General features: G+C 45.2%; 2 protein-coding genes and 1 long non-coding RNA gene across 5 annotated transcripts in view; 2 read left to right on the forward strand and 1 right to left on the reverse strand.

The window, feature by feature from the left end:
- TCFL5 (transcription factor like 5) lies at positions 1–17,013 on the forward strand. Of its 3 annotated transcripts, XR_001044615.4 has the most exons (7): positions 1–767; positions 1,692–1,878; positions 2,159–2,321; positions 4,802–5,048; positions 6,926–7,067; positions 16,231–16,591; positions 16,725–17,013. XR_001044615.4 is itself a non-coding variant. In XM_012188858.4 (6 exons), the coding sequence occupies exons 1-6, from the start codon at positions 109–111 to the stop codon at positions 16,351–16,353; spliced, it is 1,521 nt and encodes a 506-aa protein (XP_012044248.2). In that variant the 5' UTR covers positions 1–108; the 3' UTR covers positions 16,354–17,013. The 3 variants fall into 3 exon arrangements, 2 of the variants coding, with proteins under 2 accessions (XP_012044248.2, XP_027832769.1); XM_012188858.4 differs by having other exon boundaries at positions 16,231–17,013; XM_027976968.2 differs by having other exon boundaries at positions 4,805–5,048; positions 16,231–17,013.
- Positions 17,011–21,177, reverse strand: part of COL9A3 (collagen type IX alpha 3 chain) — an 18,928-nt gene continuing 14,761 nt past the window's right edge. The window contains exons 30-32 of the mRNA XM_042229897.1: positions 20,717–20,899; positions 18,619–18,696; positions 17,011–17,820 (exon numbers count right to left, since the gene is read on the reverse strand). Coding sequence (XP_042085831.1) covers positions 17,630–17,820; positions 18,619–18,696; positions 20,717–20,899 — 452 coding nt within the window. The 3' untranslated portion in view covers positions 17,011–17,629. The remainder of the gene's footprint in view (positions 17,821–18,618; positions 18,697–20,716; positions 20,900–21,177) is intronic.
- Positions 18,032–20,322, forward strand: LOC132657560 (uncharacterized). The gene is made up of 2 exons (XR_009595947.1): positions 18,032–18,766; positions 19,631–20,322. It is a non-coding gene; the product is annotated as an uncharacterized LOC132657560 (long non-coding RNA).

Below are 21,177 nucleotides of genomic sequence, written 5' to 3' on the forward strand. Positions count from 1 at the left end.
GTTGCTGGCAGGCGGCGCAGGCGCGCTGCGGCCGGCGGTTTCCGCGCCCCCGCCCGCCCGGCCTGGCCCCGCCGGCCCGCCCGCGCGCCCCCCGCCGTTGGCGCCGGCATGTCGGGCCCCGGGCCGCGGGAGCCGCCGCAGGCGGGCGGGCCGGCGGGCCCCGAGGGCGCGGACGCGGCTCTGGGCGAGGCGGGGCTGAGCTTCACGACCACCGACCTGAGCCTGGTGGAGATGACGGAGATCGAGTACACGCAACTGCAGCACATCCTCTACTCGCACATGGAGGCGGCGGCGGCCGACGGCGAGCTCGAGACGCGCCTCAACTCGGCCTTTCTGGCGGCGGCAGCGCCCGGCGCGGCGGCGGGAGGCTTCGCAGCGGCGGGGGGCGCGGCAGCCGCGGCGGCGGGGGGCGCGCCGCCTGTGTACCCGGTGCTGTGCCCGCCCACGCTGACCGACGGCGGCTTCGCAGGCGCCAACCAGTGCCTGGGCCACATCGACTTCCAGGAGCTGCGCATGATGCTGCTGAGCGAGGCGGGCGCGGCTCCCGCCGCCGAGAAGACGCCGGGCGCCGACGGCCCGGGCCCGGGCGCACCCCGGCCCAAGGCGCCCGACGGCGCCGGCAAGGAGAACGCGGAGGGCGCGCCGGAGGCGCGGGCCAAGTCGGCGGTGCGCGTCCGCCTGGAGGACCGCTTCAACAGCATCCCTGCCGAAACCCCGCCCGCCCCGCGCGGCGCGGAGGCCGCGGAGCCCGGCGTGGCGCTCAACAAGTGGGTGCATCCCCCGAGGGAGCGGGCCCTGCCGGGTGCGGGTGTAGACCAGGGCCCGGTGCAGAGAAGCACCAGCCTCGGTCTGGGTGTAGACCAGGGTCACATGCAGAGGCCAGCGGCCTCCGTGCAGCTTGCATCGTAACAGGGAGCAGGCCACAGAGGGCCTGGGCCCGACCTGAGACATTGTGTGCTCTGTGCAGGCAGAGTGAGCAGGTCTTGCGTACACACCCCATAGCATTTCCTTTATGGTGTACACTCTGCGTCTGCACGTGGAAGAGAGATGAGTTAAGCGCACAGATGCTCCTGAGGATCAAGGCTTTTTCCCCAGATCGCCTACCTAAATGTCAGGAGAGGCCTCGGCTTCCCCTTGCATTGACTCAGGCTTAGGCTGACCTCACGCTGTGCGGGTGGAAGGAGAGAGGTCATGTTGTGAGGCTTGGAGTGAAAAGCAGCTTCATCCTTCAGCCAGACTGCCAGCTCACAGGCACTCTCCCAGCCACTACTGGAGGGGAGTAGCCTGTCTGCTGGGGTGTCTCCTCAGTTTTCTGACTGTCTCCACCCTGTAGTTTTCCCCCCATTTTGCCCATAGTCGTCAGATTTTGGAGGATGGCAAAAACAAACAAAAACCCACCAGAGATTGGTGTCAGAAGTGGGATGGGAAGGGAGTTGTAACTGAAAGATGACACACAGCTTCACCTTGCATTGTGAAGAAGATAGTTTGAACTTGTCCCCTGCAACACTAGTGGATAATTGTTTTATAGAGATTTCCATGATGAGGGGCCTTTCATGGTAACAGATTAGAATCTGTTATCTAGAAAATCTAATGTTAACCACGGGAGTGTGATAGTAAGTGATTGTGGTGTTTCAGGAAACTTACCTGCCACACACACTTCACGGGTTTCTGGGTTTCTTTTGTCTTGGCAGTTTGGTTACTCTTATTCGCCATCCATCCGAACTAATGAATGTTCCTCTTCATCAACAACAAAACAAATGTACAACATTAGTGAAAAATAAAACTACTGCTGCAACTACTGCTTTGCAATTTACATACCCTCTGTTTACTACAAATGCTTGCTCTACTAGTGGAAATTCTAATATTTCACAAACACAGGTAGGGAAAATAATTTGTAAAGCTTTTTGCTCTTTTGTATTAAAAGGATAAGTTGTATTTTAGTTAGGTCCCAAGGATTTTTTTTTTCCCTTTCATTAAGCTCAATAACATTTTAAAATTGAGAGTATTTATGTGGTTCAGGGATACTTAAAAATGCTTAAAAGTTCTTCAAGTTCATGTGAATAGTTTTGGTGTTATTTCTGTTAAAGTGCATTTTATTTGTGTGTAGAGAGGAGATTGTCACATGTTGATAAAGTTCTTATTGCTTCATTTTCTCCAGACTTCTAGTAACTCATGTTCTATACTCGAAACTGCCAAGCATCAGGATATTGGATTGCCAAGAGCATTTTCTTTCTGTTATCAGCAAGAAATTGAATCCACTAAGCAGACTTTGGGTAGTAGAAACAAAGCTTTGCCTGAGCAGGTTTGGATTAAAGTAGGAGGTAAGTGATAAGGCAGAAGCTGGCAGATGCTTTCTCTTCCTGCCTGAGTTTTGCCCTTGATGTTGGGTGGGTTTGTTTGGCCATGGGTGGGAGAAGGGGGAGGTGGTTTATAAATGAAATAATCTTGGAAGTCTGCTTGCATTTTAGGAACCCTTTCCTCCCTCTGCTTTAGTCACCTCACTTTGAACATTCATACCAATTTTGAACATCGAGTTTATACTTGGCCTGGAAATATTCAGTTTAGAGGCTGGTTTTTCTTAACAGTAACCTCTTTAAACAGAAAAATGATAGACTTATGTACATTTTTCGTTACCTTCAAGTTGCTGACAGATGTAAAGTTTCTTTTTTTTTTAAATTTCATACTTCATGAATGAGGCATGAGTCTGAAATCTGCTCAGAGATTTTAGGGGAAGAGGAACTAAAAAGCTTCTTGATGAAAGTGAAAGAGGAGAGTGAAAAAGTTGGCTTATAGCTCAACATTCAGAAAATTAAGATCATGGCATCCGGTCCCATCACTTCATGGGAAATAGATGGGGAAACAGTGGAAACAGTGTCAGACTTTATTTTTGGGGGGCTCCAAAATCACCAAAGATGGTGATTGCAGCCATGAAATTAAAAGATGCTTACTCTTTGGAAGGAAACTTATGACCAACCTAGATAGCATATTAAAAAGCAGAGATATTACTTTGCCAACAAGGTCTGTCTAGTCAAGGCTATGGTTTTCCAGTAGTCATGTATGGATGTGAGAGTTGGACTGTGAAGAAAGCTGAGTGCTGAAGAACTGATGCTATTGAACTGTGGTGTTGGAGAAGACTCGTGAGAGTCCCTTGGACTGCAAGGAGATCCAACCAGTCCATTATAAATGAGATCAGTCCTGGGTGTTCTTTGGAAGGAATGATGCTAAAGCTGAAACTCTAATACTTTGGCCACCTCACGTGAAGAGTTGACTCATTGGAAAAGACTCTGATGCTGGGAGGGATTGGGGGCAGGAGGAGAAGGGGAGAACAGAGGATGAGATGGCTGGATGGCATCACCGACTCGATGGACATGAGTTTGAGTGAACTCCGGGAGTTGGTGAAGGACAGGGAGGCCTGGCGTGCTGCTATTCATGGGGTCGCGAAGAGTCGGAGCGACTGAGCAACTGAGCAACTGAACTGAGTGGTGGTGGTTTAGTTGCTCAGTCGTGTCCAACTCTTTGCGACTCCATGGACTGTAGTCCATCAGGCTCCTCTGTCCATGGGATTTCCCAGACAAGAATACTGGAGCAGGTTGCCATTTCCTTCTCTAGGGTATCTTCCTGACCCAGGGATCGAACCCACGTCTCCTGCATTGCAGGCGGATACTTTACCAGTAGCATCACCTGGGAAGCCCTGGTGGGGACAGTCTGCAGATGGGCAAAGGATTGAGTTGGGAGCAAGAGGCCATAAGGTGATTCAGAAAATTTTAGATATAAAGAAACTGCTGAAGACAAACTTTGCTTACCTCTGACGTTAACTCTCAATCCATTTTTCCTGGGAAGCATTCTTTTTCAAGTTATCCAACAATAACACAACTCACACAATGTGCTTTCTGAGAGCTGATGGAGACAGGATAGTGATGGAGTGCTCCTGCTTTCTCCCACAGCAGTGATTAATTTTTCCTGGTCATTGTGACGTTGTATGTGAAAGTATACGTTAACATTTGTAAGGTACAAAGGTTAATATTAAAATAGTTCCTGTACTGACTATTCAACTTAAGAAATAAAGCATCACCAATACTTGTGAATTCCCCTCTGTGTCTTTTTAAAAGTTATCCCCATTCTGAAATTTGTGTTCAGCAATTCTGTCACTGTAGAAGATTTGGCTTTGTATGGCACCTTAGGAATGCTCATCACCACTTGTATTAGTTAGACCCCTGTTTGATGGGAAATTGACAGGTTTCTGTAGCACAAGTCACAGCTGTGATGTGATTACTGGTTTTGTAGGGGGAAGGAGTCTCATTTGTAAGGTAAGGGCATGTTTAACCCTAAACCACTTAGGTTTTGTCCTCTTCTGAGCATTGCAGCTATAGTATCAGTTGTCATTTTAGAATAATTGCATATCAATAAAATCTTCTGGGGAAAAGATTTCTGGGTTAAAAAGAAACCCCAGATTCCATCCTGAATATCAGGAAAATCAAACAGCTTCTTGGTTTCTCTATTCAGAGATGACAGTTAAAATGCCTCTTGATTTAAAGGAGAGACCTTTAACAAGCTCTGTTGATCACATAATACTCAGTGTATTTTAATTTGGTTTATGTTCAGTTTTATAGTTTGAAACCTGGAGCTCTGTGCCAGCTGCCCCTGTGGAATTTCTGAGGCTTCCTGTTCGGTTCTGTGTGCTCCTTACCCATTCATGTTTACATCTTGGATTGAAAATACTGAAAAATATATTCAGCATTTACGAGGGTAAGTTAAGAAGAACTGAAAAATTAAAATACCACTTTTTCCTTCTTTTGCAAAGAAGAAGCGCTATGTAAACAAGCCATAAATAAGAGGAATCGGAGTAGGATACGTCAGTTGGACACAAATGTAGAACGAAGAGCCCTTGGAGAGATTCAGAACGTGGGCGAAGGCCCCACGGTGGCGCAGGGGGCTTGGCAGTCAGCAGAGCCATCCCAGGCCGCCCTTGGTGAGCAGACCCAGAGCGGGCCGCAGGGGGGCCGGTCCCAACGCAGGGAGAGACACAACCGCATGGAAAGAGACCGGAGGTAAGGCCCGAGCGCCGGTAGCATGGGCGCCCCAGATGCCAGGCAGGTGGCGGGCAGTGCTGGTGGCAGGCAGCCTGTTGTAGAGAACGGGGGTGTAGCCATCTCTGTATTCAAAGGGAGAGAGAGCCAGCAGGAGTCAGCGGCCACTGTGTTTTGTGAGGTGGGAGTACTCACGACGACCCCCAGGCTTGATGATTCACTGGGAACACTCGTGGCTCTGGTCTATTTTGGACAAAGAACCCAGCAGAGCCAGCAGAGGTGTGTGGGGAGACAGCCAGGGGACCAGGCACCAGCTCCCAGGAACCCCCCCCCCAGTGGAGCCACTCAGGATGCCTGTCAGCCCCAAGCCATGGGAGTGTGTCCCCAGCCAGGAGAGTGGTTGAGAGACTCGGGGCCCTGGGATCCTACTATAGGGAGCTGACTGTGGGGGCCTTCCTTATCGGCCGCAGCCAGATCCCAGACTGCCGGAAGGAAAGCTGGTATTTGACATAAGCCGTGTTGTTTGCACCCACGGCTTAGTCACGGGGTGGTGACTGGTGGTGGTGGGATCCCCCAAATCTGAGTTTCAAGGTGCCGGCCAGGGTCACTGGTCACTGAGTCACTCAGTTTTGTTGGGTTCTTCTAAGAATGTTGGAGAAGGAGGAGGTTACAGCTTATGTGAGTTGTTTTTATCTGTTGATTTTATTTGTGCTGTTTTGCATAGATCCAAAGGTGGTTACATTTTCCATTGCAGCTGGGTTTTTACAAGATGATTCCCTCACATATAATTACCTTAGTCATTTGTTGAGTTCTATACCAGTTTCTGTTTTAGGCTCAAGAACTAGAGCACTGAGCAAGACATATATTCATCTCTGAACCTACAGTGTTGGACTAAGGCAATTTACTTATTTTAAAGGGAAATATTAAAGCTAGGCAGCTAGACACCTTCCCTAAATATGCATCCACACATAACTGAACTCACCGTGAATTATAATGGGCATTGTTCCCACTCTGACATGTATTTAATAAACATATACTGAGTACCTACCATCTGACAAAAAGCCTTTTACTTACTACTACCTGTTGACAGTGAAGGTTTGAATTCTTCCTCTGCCATTTCCTAGTTAAACAACCTTCTTCTTGTTCTTCTCATCTCCTCCTAAGTTCCTCGTGTGTGAAATAGGTGTTTGAAATGGGACGCCAGCATCAAACAAGCTGAGATGTTGGGCCTGGTGCCTGCGGTTACAGAGCATCTAGTGAATTCCCACTGTTACTACCTTACAAAGTTTCTCTTACATTCTGAGTATGGGAAGATGAGCAACAAGGGCCATATTGTATAAGGTGTTCCACATCAGCTCGTGTAGCACTGAATGTAATTCGTGAATGTTAAAAACAGTCTAAGAGTGAGGCTCCAGTAATGTAAATCATCTCTAAAAAGACCAGGTTTGGGGACATTAACAGGCTGGTAGTCTGTGTCCTAAATGAACTGGGACCCCTTGAAGAATGAGTGCTGTGAAACCTAGCTTGTGTGAGCTCCTTGGCACCTAGCGGGCAGGTGAAGGCATGTTGAGTGAAAGAACATTCTGCCCAGAAGAAGCACATACAGTTTTGCTTCTGGTTTTGGGGCTTTGGGTCCATCCTTGCTCTAGAGGCTTGGAGCTGGCCCTTGCATGTACCCCAGGAGAAGTAAAGAGGAGAGACTCTCCAGGGAGCATGACAAGGCTGAGCTGGCCCCCAAGCGGGCCTGGTGCTGCAGAGGGGATCCTAGTGGGGGAGGAGCTGCTCGTAGTTCTCAGTGGCTGAGCTGGGAGCTAATTCCTTGAGGAAGTTAGGTATTCATTTTATTCCCTTGTTCTGCGTCAGCTTTTCGATGTTATTAATTTGGATTTTGACCATAGGCGCAGAATCCGCATTTGCTGTGACGAGTTGAACCTTTTAGTCCCGTTCTGCAATGCTGAGACCGATAAGGCCACGACTCTGCAATGGACCACAGCATTCCTGAAATATATTCAGGAAAGGCATGGAGATTCTCTTAAAAAGGTTAGTATCTAGGCCAGGAGACTTTCAATCCTGTAAATGGATCAGTATTGCTATTTATCCTTTTCCTCGAAGATGTCCCAAACTGTCCTTTGTTTCCTGTACTTTAACATCAGATACTGAGCCCAGTGTGAGTAACGCCCTGCTTGTTAATGATGGAATTATCTATTATCAAAGTACAAAGCACAGCCTGGGTTTGTCCACTAACCACAGAGTGTAAGCCTGCATTGTCAGTTGTCAGCTAGCAAGGAGACACCCGCTCTGTATAGTGAATTGTTTGGGGGCTCAATGGGGTTTCAGAGACAGGCCTGTAGGGTGTGAGTTTTTGCCCTCAGAAATTGTTGTGAAAGAGATAAAGCACAAATAGAAACAAAAAGAGGCAATTCAGTGTCAAAAATAATCAAACAGTCTGGTTATCAAACGTGTTGAGAAGGTAGAGCAGAGAGACCCTTCGGCCTGGGTGATGGAGGACTATGCGGGGGCCTGCGGCAAGCATCTCAGTTTCTTAGTACAGCGAGTGCCTCAACCTTGACCCTGTCTGTTGGGGCTGAGGAGCCATTGATACCTTGCGAGCCAGCGTGGCTCCTGGTGGGACCTAATGCTGGATGTTAGTGGGGTTTCAAATGAGAGAATGTGCCTGGCGGTGCCTCCTGTGCTCTGCCTCGGGGGACCTTGGGTCCAGGTACCTGCCTCAGAACTTGAGGTAGGGGCAAGTGGTTAGTGGAGAGCACCCTGGTTTTGCTCCTGGTCCCAGCTGTCGTGCTGCTATTGACCGAGCATAAGTCTAATAAGAGAACTGAGCTGACATTGGTGTAATAAACAGGGAACCATTTCTAGATCCTGGGGGCCTGAGCATCCCCCGCCCCCAGCCAGCCTTTCAGGCTGAGTGCTGAGAGTTTGTCTTCTCCATTTCCTCTCCTGTGCCCATGTGCATTTCCATCTTGTGAGTTTTGTAATTTCATCAAGTTCCTTATTTTCATTGTATATTTCTAATTGCCTTTTAGATTTGTGCTAATTGGATTATTTATGGTTATTTATAATGTGGTTATTCTGGTTATTTTTTTAACATTATTTTTAGCAATATACTTGGTTTATTGTAATAAAATAAAGCTTTTATGTTTAAAAAATGAATTTAATGGTTGGCTCTGTGTACCTTGTAAATGGTGAATTATTATTCATATGATTGATTCAGATATGATGATAGTGTTTACAACAACCAAAAGAACTTAATTGTCTCTATATTCAAAGATTAAATAGTTTAAAACATATTAATGTTTGTGTGTATTAGGTTTCCTGAACATTTCTGAAATTTAATTACATTGAGTTTGTAAATTATTTCTGTGTCGGATTACAGGACCCATCAAAAAACAGGCTGAAGTAATATCAGTAGCAATTTTGGGGAGAATTAGACTGGAAAATCCTAAACCTTTGTGTCGTTACTGTTTCCTTAGTGACATCCCCCCTCACACTTACATGAACATTTTTGTTCTTTAAGGTAAAATACATAAAAGTCTTAAGTAACTTGCCAAGATTATTTCAGTATACATCTCATCCCACAGCCCTTTCTGGATCACCAGGGAAGTCCAAGACTCTGCTTTTTAAGAATAGTATTTTGTCTGTTTTATCTATCCTATTTCTCACATTCTGATCTGTAAAGATGGCAGTTTTTAACAGCTTGCAGAGACTTCCATTGTGACCGCTTATGTAGTCAAATTTTTAAAAATTCTGTGTTTATTTGGAAAGTACATGCATTCTCTGTTTGGTGAATTCTGTATGTTTATTAGGTCAAGGTTACAAAATATGGTTCAGGTCTTTCTTAAACTATTTAAGGTCCTCTCTTGTCTGTCATACCTGTTGTTCCGAGAGCCCTCGTGGCATTTCCCACTGTGATTCACCTGTCCTGTCTCCTTGGGTCTCTCACGCAGCTGAGTGTTGAGGCACCCCCTCCCACCTGGGCCCTGAGGTTTGTCACCCCTCTTGATTTCATTAACCTTTTGCCTTTAATTCTCTCCTCTCTGTCTATGGATGACACCAGTTTTCTTCCTCTTCCTAACTTCCTGATATAATTTCTTGACGTGTAACTGTAACAATCTTTCTTTTTCCTACTAAAAATACAGATTTTATCATTGGCATTCTCCTACTTACAAATGTAATGTGAATATCAAGTTTGATTAGGTATCATTTCAAGTTGTCTGATGAGTTGTAAAAATCCCTTAGAACTCAGTTGTTTCAATCAGGTTTTGTTAAAATAGATGCTAGCTGAGCCAGCCAGAGTGCTGGTTTACCTTTGGTGCACTCGAGGGCAGGAGAGGTCCACTTGTCTCCTCTCTCACTGTCCCTCCAAGTCCCCATGAGTCAAGACCCAGGGGCTGTGTGAGAGTCTGGATTGAGCTATACCCGAACTCTATTTCCGGCAGAACTATTGAGAATAAAGATGGCTACCCAGAGGTAGTCAGCTCATTGTGTGAAGGTTGTTTAGAAAATCTCTTGAAGAACTTTCTTACATCTGAGAAATGATGACTTCTGTTTAGTTATTCTCAAAGGTAAACTCTACCTTCTCAAATACAGACAAATATTTTATATTTCAGCTTGGGGTGTCAGAATACAGAAAATGATCAAACCATGGTTCATTTTATATTAAGATCCACTGAAAATATTTTAAATATTGGGGGAAAAGTTAGAGTATATTTATGTACAGCTATAGCCTCTGAGCGTAGGTGGTTGTTGCAAATGGCAGGTGGCCTTGGTCAGGCTGGCCACCTTGGTCGCCGCTTGGTCAGGTGGAGTATTCCAGCAGCTCCAGATGACTCAGAAGGTAGAACAGTGGCAGCAGACACAGTGCTTACACTTCCCTTCGTGGTCATGAATTAAGTGTAAATCTACTATAGTCCAGCAGCAAAAAGTCGACACGATTCAAAAATGGGCAGAGGACTTGAATAGACATTTCTCCAAGGAAGATGAGCAAATGGCCAATAAATACATGAAAAGATGCTCAACATCACTAATGATCAGGGAAATGCAGATCAAAAACACGTTAATGGATATGAGATACTAGTTCACACCCATTAAGTGGTGGTGGTGGTGTTCGGTCTCTCAGTCGTGTCCAACTCTTTGCAGCCCCATTGACTGCAGCACACCAGGCTTCCCTGTCCTTCAGTATCTCCCAGAGCTTGCTCAAACTCATGTCCATTGAGTCGGTGATGCCATCCAACCGTCTTGTCCTCTGTCGTCCCCTTCTCCTCCTGCCCTCAATCTTTCCCAGCATCTGGGTCTTTGCCACCCATAGGTGTGGCTATTACAAAGCAAAATAACAAGTGTTTGTGAGGATGTAGAGAAATAGAAAACTTTGGGATTGCTGGTGAGAATGTAAAATGGTACAGCTGGTGGTTCTTCAAAAAGTCAAACATAGAATTACCATATAATCCAGCAATACCACTTCTGGGTATTGTAAATACCCATGAGAGTAGAAAATCAGGGACTTGAACAGGTACTTGTATACCAGTGTTCATAGCCACATTATTCACAGTCACCAGAAGATGGAAACAATCGAGTGGTGGAGATAATCCAATCAACAGGAGAATGGATAAGCGGAATGTTTCTATAGCCAATAGAATACTATTCAGCCACAAAAAGAATGAAGTTCTGACACATGCCTCACAACATGAATGGACCTCAGAGATAGGATGCTGAATGAGAAAAGACAGACAAAAATACAAATACTGTATGAGTCCACTTATATGAAGTCATCCGATTCATACAGTCAAAAAGTAGAATGGTACTAGAGGCTGGGGTAGGTGGATGGGGAGTTAGTATTTAATGGGGACAGAGTTTCAGTTTGGAAAGATGAGAAAGTTCTGGAAATAATGATGATGATTACACAACTTTGTGTGTGTACTTATGCCAGTGGATTTTACACTTATGAATGGTAAAAACGGCAAGTTTTATGTTATATATATTTTACCACAATAAAAATATATAAACCTAGACTTAATTGTGTAAGAATACTGTTCTTTAAAAAACAAAAACAAAAAATGGAAATGCATACACGCACAAAAATGGAGAGACTGGAATAACGAACTTCTGTGTCCCATAGCTCAGCCTCAGGCCTAACTTCATTTCACCGATTCATCCCCATCCTCCCACCCTCACCAAATTATTTTAAAGTGTTTCCACATGTCACAGCACTTCATTTGCAGATGTGTCTCTAAAAAAGGAAAGTGCTGGTTAAAAGCACAACTGCATCATCATCATCTTCCTTAATCTCAATCCCTGTCCAGATTTTTCTGGCTCACAACTGTTGTTTTACAGTTGACTTATTTGAGTCAGTATCCAAACATTGTATTTGGTTCATAGCTGTTAAATATCTTTTAATATGCAATGGCTCCCTTTCCTATTTTCCTTACTGTGTTTTAATTGATGAGGTTGAAAGTCACTGAATGAAATTTGGGTCCACTCGCCCACACGCAGTGAAGCCAGTCTGCTGACACCGGGCTGTGGTAAAAGAAAGGGGCAACATTTATTGCAGGTGCCAAACAAGGAGCCTGGGTGGCTTATGCTCAAATGACCCGAACTTGTTTTGGCGTCTGCAATAAATGCTGCACTTTTGTTCACCACAGCCCGGTGTCAGTAGATTGGCTTTACTGTGTGCAGGGGAGGGGACCCAAATTCTGTTCAGTAACAGATTTTGGCACCCAGATGCAATGGAAATCCCATCTGGGTCACCAAAAATTGTTAAACCAAACTTGGGTCTGCTCACCCATGCCCAGTACTACATGTCATGATTAGTTACACTCTGTGACAACATCAGAGAATTTTTTTCCGTATAATGTTTTTCATGTAATTTAACATTCTAAATAATGCCAATTAGTTTAATATTTCCTCCCTGAGATGCCTCAGGAGTCTTCTGGAAAACTCAGAGTCAGCTAGAGAAGGAAACTTAACAACCTGTTATCAAAAGCAGCTCAATATTCCAGGAAAAGTTTGTTCCCTTAACAGAGAGGGAAAACCACATTGAGTCTTGCACCAGCTTACTTTTAATAGCAAACTTCATTTACTTAATTCATTTCAGTCTAATCTGAGCACATCTTGACCACATGCAAAACTCTTTCCTTAAGATTCTTTTCCCACAAACCTTCCATCACTTTCTGTATCCATGTTAGTTTGTCCTTTATTTTTTTCCCATCCAGAGACCAGAAGCCCTGGGACAAAACTATTCTCCCTTTACCCCCTGAACAAAGATATTTCCATTTTTTAATATCTTCTCTCACCGACAGTGTATATCCTACTTGCTTTACGCATTGAAATCCTTCCCTTACTACTTTTAGAAGCTTAATTACATATGTATTACAATTTTAACCCTTAAAAACTTTAATCTCTAGTGAAAACCAAGAAGCAAGTAATTGAACTGTTTCTTTACATCAGCATGGGCTTCCCTGATAGCTCAGTTGGTAAAGAATCTGCCTGCAACACAGGAGACCTCAGTTCAATTCCTGGGTTGGGGAGATCTGCTGGAGAAGGGATAGGCTCCCCGCTTCAGGATTCCTGGGCTTCCCTCGTGGCTCAGCTGGTAAAGAATCCGCCTGCAATGCAGGAGACCTGGGTTTGATCCCTGGGTTGGGAAAAGGGAAAGGCTACCCACTCCAGTATTCTGGCCTGGAGAATTCCATGGACAGTATAGTTCATGGGGATCACAAAGAGTCAGACATGACTGAGCAGCTTGCACTTCACTTATATCAGCCTGTTTTGATTGGCAAACATACAAACATTCTGTAACCTCTAAAAGCATACGTTTTCCTACAACTTTTCAATTTAATGTGGTACAGGACGTGTGTCTAATAAGCCCGAGCATCTTTAGTTTTTTTCTCAAAGAAGATGAAAGAAGGTGAACTTAGGCTTGTCCAGTGATCAGTGTTAATGCTCAGAAGATCTGAACTGCTTGTCTGGTACCTGCAACAAACACCGTACTCCTTCACCACACCCTGGTGTCAGTAAATTGGCTTTACTGTGCGTGGGCAAGTGGGCCCAGATTTGGTTCAGTGACAGTTTCAGTGACCCAGGTGGATCCTGTCCAGCAGATGCCTGAACACCTTTTCTCAGGGGCAGGCCCTTGCCACCGACTGGGTGTCCTTGGCCCATGGCACTTCTGGTAAAGGAAAACAAGGTGCTCACATTGGCGGGTTGAGACGTCTTTGGTAAGTAATGGAACTGATGTGTGGTTACACCAGAGTATTCTTCCCTATCACGTTGACTTCAGCTGTAGAGGAGCATTCATTAGGATTTTCCCTTTTGGACTAAGTAAGGCTTGGTCATGTGGCTTTGTCTCTGATGGCCACTAGTTAGGAACTCCCTCTTTTGAGACTAGGGAACTTGAGCCTTGAGAGACAGGTTTGCTTTGACTTGTTGATTTGCTTGGTATTTGACAACTAGCCATGAATAATTAAGTGTGAGTGATCAGTGCTCTGTTCTATCTTGTAGTCTAGGGTGTATTTTACAAAACTGGTAAATGTTCAACTATGCTTCTATAAAAAGAAAAGTGATTTTTTTTTTTTTAAACACCACATGGCCACAACATTCTTCATTCAAACTCTAGGAAAAATTGTTTAAGATGAAACTGTTGAAATTCTGAAACTGGTTCTTTTTTGCCTATCAGAGAAAACTGGCTTAGATATTTTCTCAATATCATGACCCTCAGAGATCAAAATATTCCTAGGAGAAACCCTGAAGTTATACCTCTTAGCATGTTCTTGAAATGTAGACACAACTCGCATTGCCTGTGACTTTAGTTGTGGGTTAATTAGTAGAACTACAAATCAAAGGGGGAAGAGAGAAAGAGCCTTTTTAAAATCAAGTAAATTCAGCTTATCTCAACTGTTATGAAGTTTTATGTTTGCTGGGTGAGTTACCATGACGCTGGTGGTCACGATTTCCTATCTTTTCATTTGCATTTTGTTTGTTGTTAAAACAGGAAGCCTTTGGGACCTTTAGGGAATACTCCGACTTCACCTTTTGTTTCTGTCCTGCGGGAATCTTGTCCTATGTGTATGTGTGTTTGCATTTGTCTTGCGTGTGTACCAGCCATGGGAACTCAAGCTCACTTCTCAAATGCAGCCTTTTGTGGTACATTCTCCAGAATTGGACTGCTTTCAGTCGCAAACCAATAAAATGTACAAAAAATGATTTTCCTTTTAATATGGTCTGGCCATAATACTCTAGATTTAGGGAAAAGATGGCTTGCTAATGGATACCTAAGTTTTGCTACTATTATACAGCTTAGGGCGGTCTTATAATAGAGATAGAAAATGGGATAATAGTTATAAACTGATAAGTTTTGTATTGAAATACAAGCTATGTGATCTTTGGATGGGTAATGTCTGTATAATATTATCATAAATAATAAAATAGAGATAAATGGGATAAAAGCTTTCAGATGAACTCCTTAGGAATAATTATAGTTTTTCCAGATTTTTGGTAACTTGAAACTAGTTTTGCTAAACTAAGCTGTGTGACAGAAATTCATTTAAGGTCTAAGTCATTAAGATGACTATTTCATTAAAGGTCTATTTCATTAAGATGAAATACTGGAACATTGATTGCTGGACAAGTCTAAGTTCACCTTTTGTCTTCTGAGAGGGAAAAAAAAATCTTAAGCTATTTGGGCTTATTAGACACATGTCCTGTACCACATTAAATTGAAAAATTATATCATAGGAAAATATATGCTTTGAGAGGTTACAAGAATGTGTTCTTAAGTTTGCCAATCAAAACACATGCCGATGTAAAGAACAGTTCAGTTACTTGCTTCTTGGTTTTCACTAGAGATTAAAGTCTTTAAGGGTTAAAATTGTAATACGTATGCAATTAAGCTACTAAAAGTAATAAGGGAAGCATTTCAGCGTGTAAAGAAAGTAGGGTATTCACCCTCAGTGAGAGGAAGATATAAAGAATGGAAATATCTTTGTTCAGGGGGTAAAGGGAGAATAGTTTTGTCCCAGGGCTTATTGTTTCTGAATGGGCAAAAATAAAGGACACATTAATATGGATACAGAAAGTGATGGAAGGTTTGTGGAAAAGGAACCTTAAGGAAAGTGTTTTACATGTGGTCAAGATGGGCTCAGATTAGACTGAAATGAATTAAGTAAATGAAGTTTGCTATTAAAAGTAAGGAGGTGCAAGCCTCGATGTGGTTTTCCCTCTCTGTTAAGGGAGCAAACTTTTCCTGGAATATTGAGCTGCTTTTGAGAACAGGTTGTAATAAGTTTCCTTCCCTAGCTGACTCTGAGTTTTCCAGAAGACTCCTGAGGCATCTCAGGGAGAAATATTAAACCAATTAAGATTATTCAGTATTGTATATTACATGAAAAATTCTCTGCTGAAGTTGTCATAGAGTTCTCACGACATGCAAAGCTTCATGTTGGCGAGCAGGCCCAAGCTGTGGCCTGTGGGACTTCCCGCCTTCTGCATCTCACAGACCTGTAGCTTTTGTTTCCTGGAGGCCTATGAGCCTCAGGTTGTCTGCTTGTACTCGCCTTCTCCTTTTGTGAGCTTGAGACTGATACAGCCATTAAAACTGAGGCATTTTCTAAAGCATTTAGAGGTAGAGTGGCATTAAATTGACCCACAGCCAGTAGGATACTGGGGAGTCACCTCAGTCTGGCCATCGCCATACCCAGTACTGAGCACTTAGCAGCAGAGGGGTGGAGACTGTAAATGCCCCTGGCAGGAGGGGTGCGTAATGGTACACAGAGTCTGTGTGGGGTGGTGGAAATTTCTGGAAATGCAGAGTGGTGATGGTTTGCACAAGAGTGTGAACATACTTAATGCTACTGAATTGCACACTTACAAATGGTTAAAATGGTAGAGTTTATGTCTATGTTACCACAATGAAAATAAAAAATACGGGTGCTTTTTTGAATATCAGGAGGGTTTATAATATGGACTGGCATTTTGAGAATCTATTGGAAAATGAAATAAAAATACATGTAAGGTAACCAAGGAAAGTGTTTGAATCCCCATCTTTATCCCCTTACAAGATGTGACATGTATTTGTGACACCGTAACTATATGTTTTGATGTAGTTTAGCTCTTAATGTCAAACTTTTGTGTTTTTGAAAATAGCAGTTTTCATGTCTGTGCATACAGTACATTGATGGTCATGTCTTGATTTTAGGAATTTGAGAGTGTATTTTGCGGTAAAACTGGCAGAAGGCTAAAGTTGACCAGACCAGACTCCCTGGTGACGTGTCCTGCTCAGGAGAGTCTACAGAGCAGCCCAGCTATGGAGATCAAGTGACTGGATGTGAACACTGGTTCCTGGGCAGTAGACAGCAGCTCCTTTGTGACACGCAAACATTACCTTGGACCCTGGACTTCCGCTCTGATAGTCTTAACTTGAGAGGGACGTGTCTCAGCTCATGGGACTCTAATGTGGACTTTGAAAGCCCATTTTGTAGAAATATTTATCTAGAACAAAATACTTACCCATTAATGTCCTCTTAGACCTTTTGGGGATGAAGACATCTTGACAATTAGTAAGTAATTATTCAATTATCTGTCTGATTCCATCATGTTTTCTTAACATGATAACTTAAAAATTAACATCCTTTGTAATTTCTTTAGTCTTAAAAGGTACATTGCTTTTTACTTATTTTATTTACATTTTAGATATGCCCCGTTAACAACTAGAACGAGTTAAATTGTTCTTAACTGTAAGTAGTTTGGGAATTTTATTTCATTTGTTTGTCACTTCCCCTTGTAATGATTTCCAGCTGCACCGAACTGTATTGCAAAATGCAGTCCTCTTTCAAGCCTTTTTGCTGGAAATTTTCCAGAGACCTCCTTTAAAGGTACTTTTGTCCATAAATGAAATATTGTCACAGTAGTATTGCTTCAGTGCCCTCATTTTCATAGAGTCATTACTTTCTGTGTAATAAACTGTAATGTTTGGAACTGAGTTTTTCAAATGAGTGGCTTTATTTGTTACAACAGATAATCCCAATAGGCTTTAGTGCAATACAGTCACTTTCAATAAATACTGTCAACAGAGATAGTTAAAAGTTTGTGCACAAAAGAAGCAGGTAAATCAGACGAGACCTTTGTATGGAAGGGATACGGTACATTAAATTCTTTATTTTTTTTTTGTAATACTGTGGCCAGTCATTAATCTGAAGATTTCATGTGTCATTTTATTGAAGTGTTATCTTAGTCTTTACACAAATGCCATGTAAACAAGTTGCTGACTGTTCTTTCTCGGAATTGTACGGAACCTCCTGTGTGTACACCCTCAATCCCTTTGAAATGTTGGTCTGTGTCTGAGGTATGACGTTACAGCTGAAGGGACCGTTGTAAATTCATGTAGAGACGGAACACTTCTGACAGCAGCTTGATGAAGCATGGTCTCAGGGACCAAGTGTCCAGTCGTCACTGCTGAGGATGAGGAGGGGCGGCCTTGCTGGATGGCTTGCTAGGCAGCGTTCCCCATTGATACCAGAATGCCACTGGTCCCCGCAATCCTTCCAGAGCCCGCTGCTCAGTTGGCACCGCTTTCTTACTCTTCCTGAAGTTGTGTTTTAGGAGCTTCGGGGACCTGACTTCTCCCCGACAGCTGCCATCACGGCTCCTTGGCAGGCGGAGGTGTCGCAGATGCCAGGAGGCCCCTGAGCGCCGACGGCACCAGGAAGGCCAGGATCGCCGGGGAGCCCAGGCTCACCGTGAGCCCCATCTCTGCCGTCTTTGCTGATGCCGGGCACGCCTTGTGGTCCTTGAGAGCCACCAGGAAGGTGAGTGGAGACATAGAAAGGGGACAGCAGTGGAGTGTCCGTTAAGCCAGCCCAACACTTGTGTTTCTCTAGCTCATTTCTTAACTCTGGGAGGGGCCCAAGGGAGGTGCACTCAGGCTGGAGAACAGCGAGGGCAGAGGCCTCGTGTGGGGAGGATGGGCCCAGGGTGCGGGAGTCGGGGTTCTGTACTAAGCAGGGCAGCGTGGAGTGAGTCAGTCGGTGCTGTGTGAGGAATGGGTCTTGGGTGAGGGATGGGGTGCTGTCGATGAGGGTGGTAGTCATGAGGGTGGACTGTGTGGGGGCACCTGAGCAGGTGGACAGCAGGTGGAAGCAGAGGAGGTCAGCAGAGGAGAAAGCAGGAGCCGGGGGTGCTGATGGGTGTGTGTTGAGGTGGCCCCAGCATGTACCCTCCCCCACCAGAAGGCGCAGAAGGGAACACGGCTGGGGCTGCCCTCCTCCCTCTTGGCAGAGCATTTATATTTGACATGAAAAATGCCAACACCCAGGGTACACGTGGGTCAATTAAGAGAAAATTCCGTTGGAACTGAACTGAAATACCTGACGGCTTTACTTCAATAGAATCTAACTGAATCTACTTCAACACAGGGTGATCAATTCATTGATTCAGCTTTTCCATATAAAAGTGGTTACTGAAACAGCTTCTGACCCCGCCTCTAAGAATGCTTTGCCAAGAGAAAGAAGTTGTTCCATTAGAAGGCGATGAAGTGTGCTCATCCCCCAGATGTGCCCGTGTGACGTTAGTGACAGTGGTCTCATACCTTGCAGCCCTTGGTCTCCGTCAGGCCCATCCAGGCCCTCGCCAGCTGAGCCTTTGTCTCCTCTGTCGCCCTGGTTTCCTGTTAAGAGCAATTGACATAATCATATGCTTAGAAGCTCTGATTCAAGTTCAAAGACAGACTGGCTGTGGTGAGTGGTGATCTGCCTTCTTACAAGCAGGGTGCCTGCTTTCTAAGCTTTTTACTGAATCAAAACACATTTAGAAAAGGACACGCAGCAAAATGTCGGGCTCAATGTCACCCACTTGTGTGATTCCCCAGTATCAGAGCATCACTCTCAGACTTTTAGCTTGTTCAGTCTGAGCATTTACCCTGTATTCCTATGTTCAACATGAGTTTTGACAGTTATTCAAGGTGTTTTCAAACACCCCCTGAACTGTGTTCTCTGCTCCCTCGCTCCTGGCTGCTTTTGGTCTCTGTGGCCCTGGTGTCTGGAAGGTGCGCTAAGGCCTGCTGCGAGCACCCGCTGGCTGCCTGTGCCTTGTGTGATGCTGGCTGTAAGACCTGGGGATGTTCTGGGGAAACCGAGCCTCTTGTCCACACAGTGATGCTGCTTGAGGCAGACAGCTGGGCTAGGGGCATCTGTCCTGCCTGATGCTAAAAGCAGTGACACCAGTTTCTTTTCAACTGGTGTTTGTCATTTTTCCCATCACAGAAGGTAGCACACCTTCTGCAAAGGACTAGGATCCCCAGGGCCGGGCAGTCAGGGCCTCCCAAGGGTCCTGGGCTTCCCCGGCCCCTACAGCTCCCTGACTCATTTTGTCCTGGGGAGATGGACGCCCAGCAGTGACAGTGGCATCTGCCTGAAGACCTACAGAATATGTTCTCTTTTAGCTTAAACAATAACCCTCAGGCGTCCCCAGCCAGAGGCAGGCACCCCAGGGAGCACAGTGACCCTGCAACCGAATGGCTGCCTCCACTGAGTCCTGTCACAATGTTTTTCTGAAAATCCATAAAAGTGATGAACGCTGTTTTTGAATTTTATTTTCAACAGTCTCAAAGGCACTCAGATCCCTATTTGGATAAAACCTTGTTGGTCTGTCTTTGGGGGGAACCATCCCCCACTGCAGACGGTGACATCTCCAAGACAACAGGAAGCTGTCTGACAGTGGATTTCAGCCTGCCAGGGAAGAGAAGGGCATCTGAAAGCATTTGCCCTCCAGTGCTGAAAATATTCTCAATGTCTTTACGGTAACGAAAGGATACCACTAATTACAGAAGCGATTTCATCTCCTGAAGTATTTAAACTTAACCTCACAGATGAAGAAAGGAACTCACAGAAGTAAGTTTTGTTTTTCTTAAGCTGTTTTTCAGAAATAGAAGATTATTTGGTTAATAAGTTTGGAACGACCTAGCGGCAATGAGAGGTCTAAATCCTGAATTTGGGCTGGGAGGCTAGCTGACCTGAGACAGTCAGACTGGTGGCAGAGGATGTATAATGAACCAAGTATTCAAGGCCTTTTTTAGAAGAGGTCAATGGCCAAGCAGTTCCCACAGCCGTGGTACTGTGTGGGCACTGAGCTTCCCTCGACGGCACCACGGCAGGGGTCAAGGTTTCCGCCTCTTTCTAAATTACCTTTCCTAGTTCTTAAGATGCATTTCTCAATTTCATTAACTTTTGCCTTTTGCCACAGAAAATGTTCGCACATGCCAGTTTTCATTACAGGAACTGTTCTTACATATAAATGAGGCTCCTGTTGGTTCATTCCTCACATTCTTCTCAGCCCGTCCTCCCCCAAATGTTGTTCTAATGAAACTTGAGGAGAACATCACATTTTGGAAAATGTTGTCATACCCTTGGGTTTAATAAGGAGCTGGGCCCCAAAGCATGAAGGGCTGTACCCCAGGCATTTCTAGCAATGGCTTAACCTCTGGGGCTTTTTTAGAGGAGCCCATGGGGAGGAGATGGGAGGAGAGGGGAGGGGAAGGGTGGGGTCCCTGGGGCTTTGTGTCAGTTTCCCCTGTGGGCCTCTTCCCTGCCCTGTCCCCATAAGGGAGCATCTCAACGTGGAGACTCTGCGCGGAGATACTGGTGGGGGGCTCCGGCGTGTGGCTGCGTGGTGGGGTGGGCTGCACTCACCTCTGGGTCCAGGGTCTCCAAGCTCTCCTGTGGGACCTCGGTATCCAGGGGGCCCTCGAGCCCCAGGGTGACCAATGGAGCCTGGGGGGCCTGGGGGGCCCGGGGGGCCAGCAGGACCCGGGCGCCCGATGGAGCCTGGTGCTAGGGGCTTCCTCAGGTGCGCGGCCAGCTGCGCGATTTGCTCTTTTGGAAAACAAAGATCAGGCATGTATTCATCAGAAGTGTGTTACATCAAGTGTGAACACACTGCCCTTCAAAGAAAGCTTGTTCGTTGACTGCAAAGGGCTGTAACTGCTTTAGGTCTGTGAGAAATGGTGTCAGTATGCTGTCTGTGAGAAATGCTGAAGAGCAAATCACAGCCCTAAGAAATGCTGAGGGGAAGGAGCCCACCCAGTGCAGACCCCAGGGACACCAGCAGTGGGCTTGGCTGGAAGGTGATGGAGGGTGGGGATGAGGGTGGG

The sequence above is a fragment of the Ovis aries genome, chromosome 13 (genome assembly GCF_016772045.2).
Source record: "Ovis aries strain OAR_USU_Benz2616 breed Rambouillet chromosome 13, ARS-UI_Ramb_v3.0, whole genome shotgun sequence".
Lineage (NCBI taxonomy): Eukaryota > Metazoa > Chordata > Mammalia > Artiodactyla > Bovidae > Ovis > Ovis aries.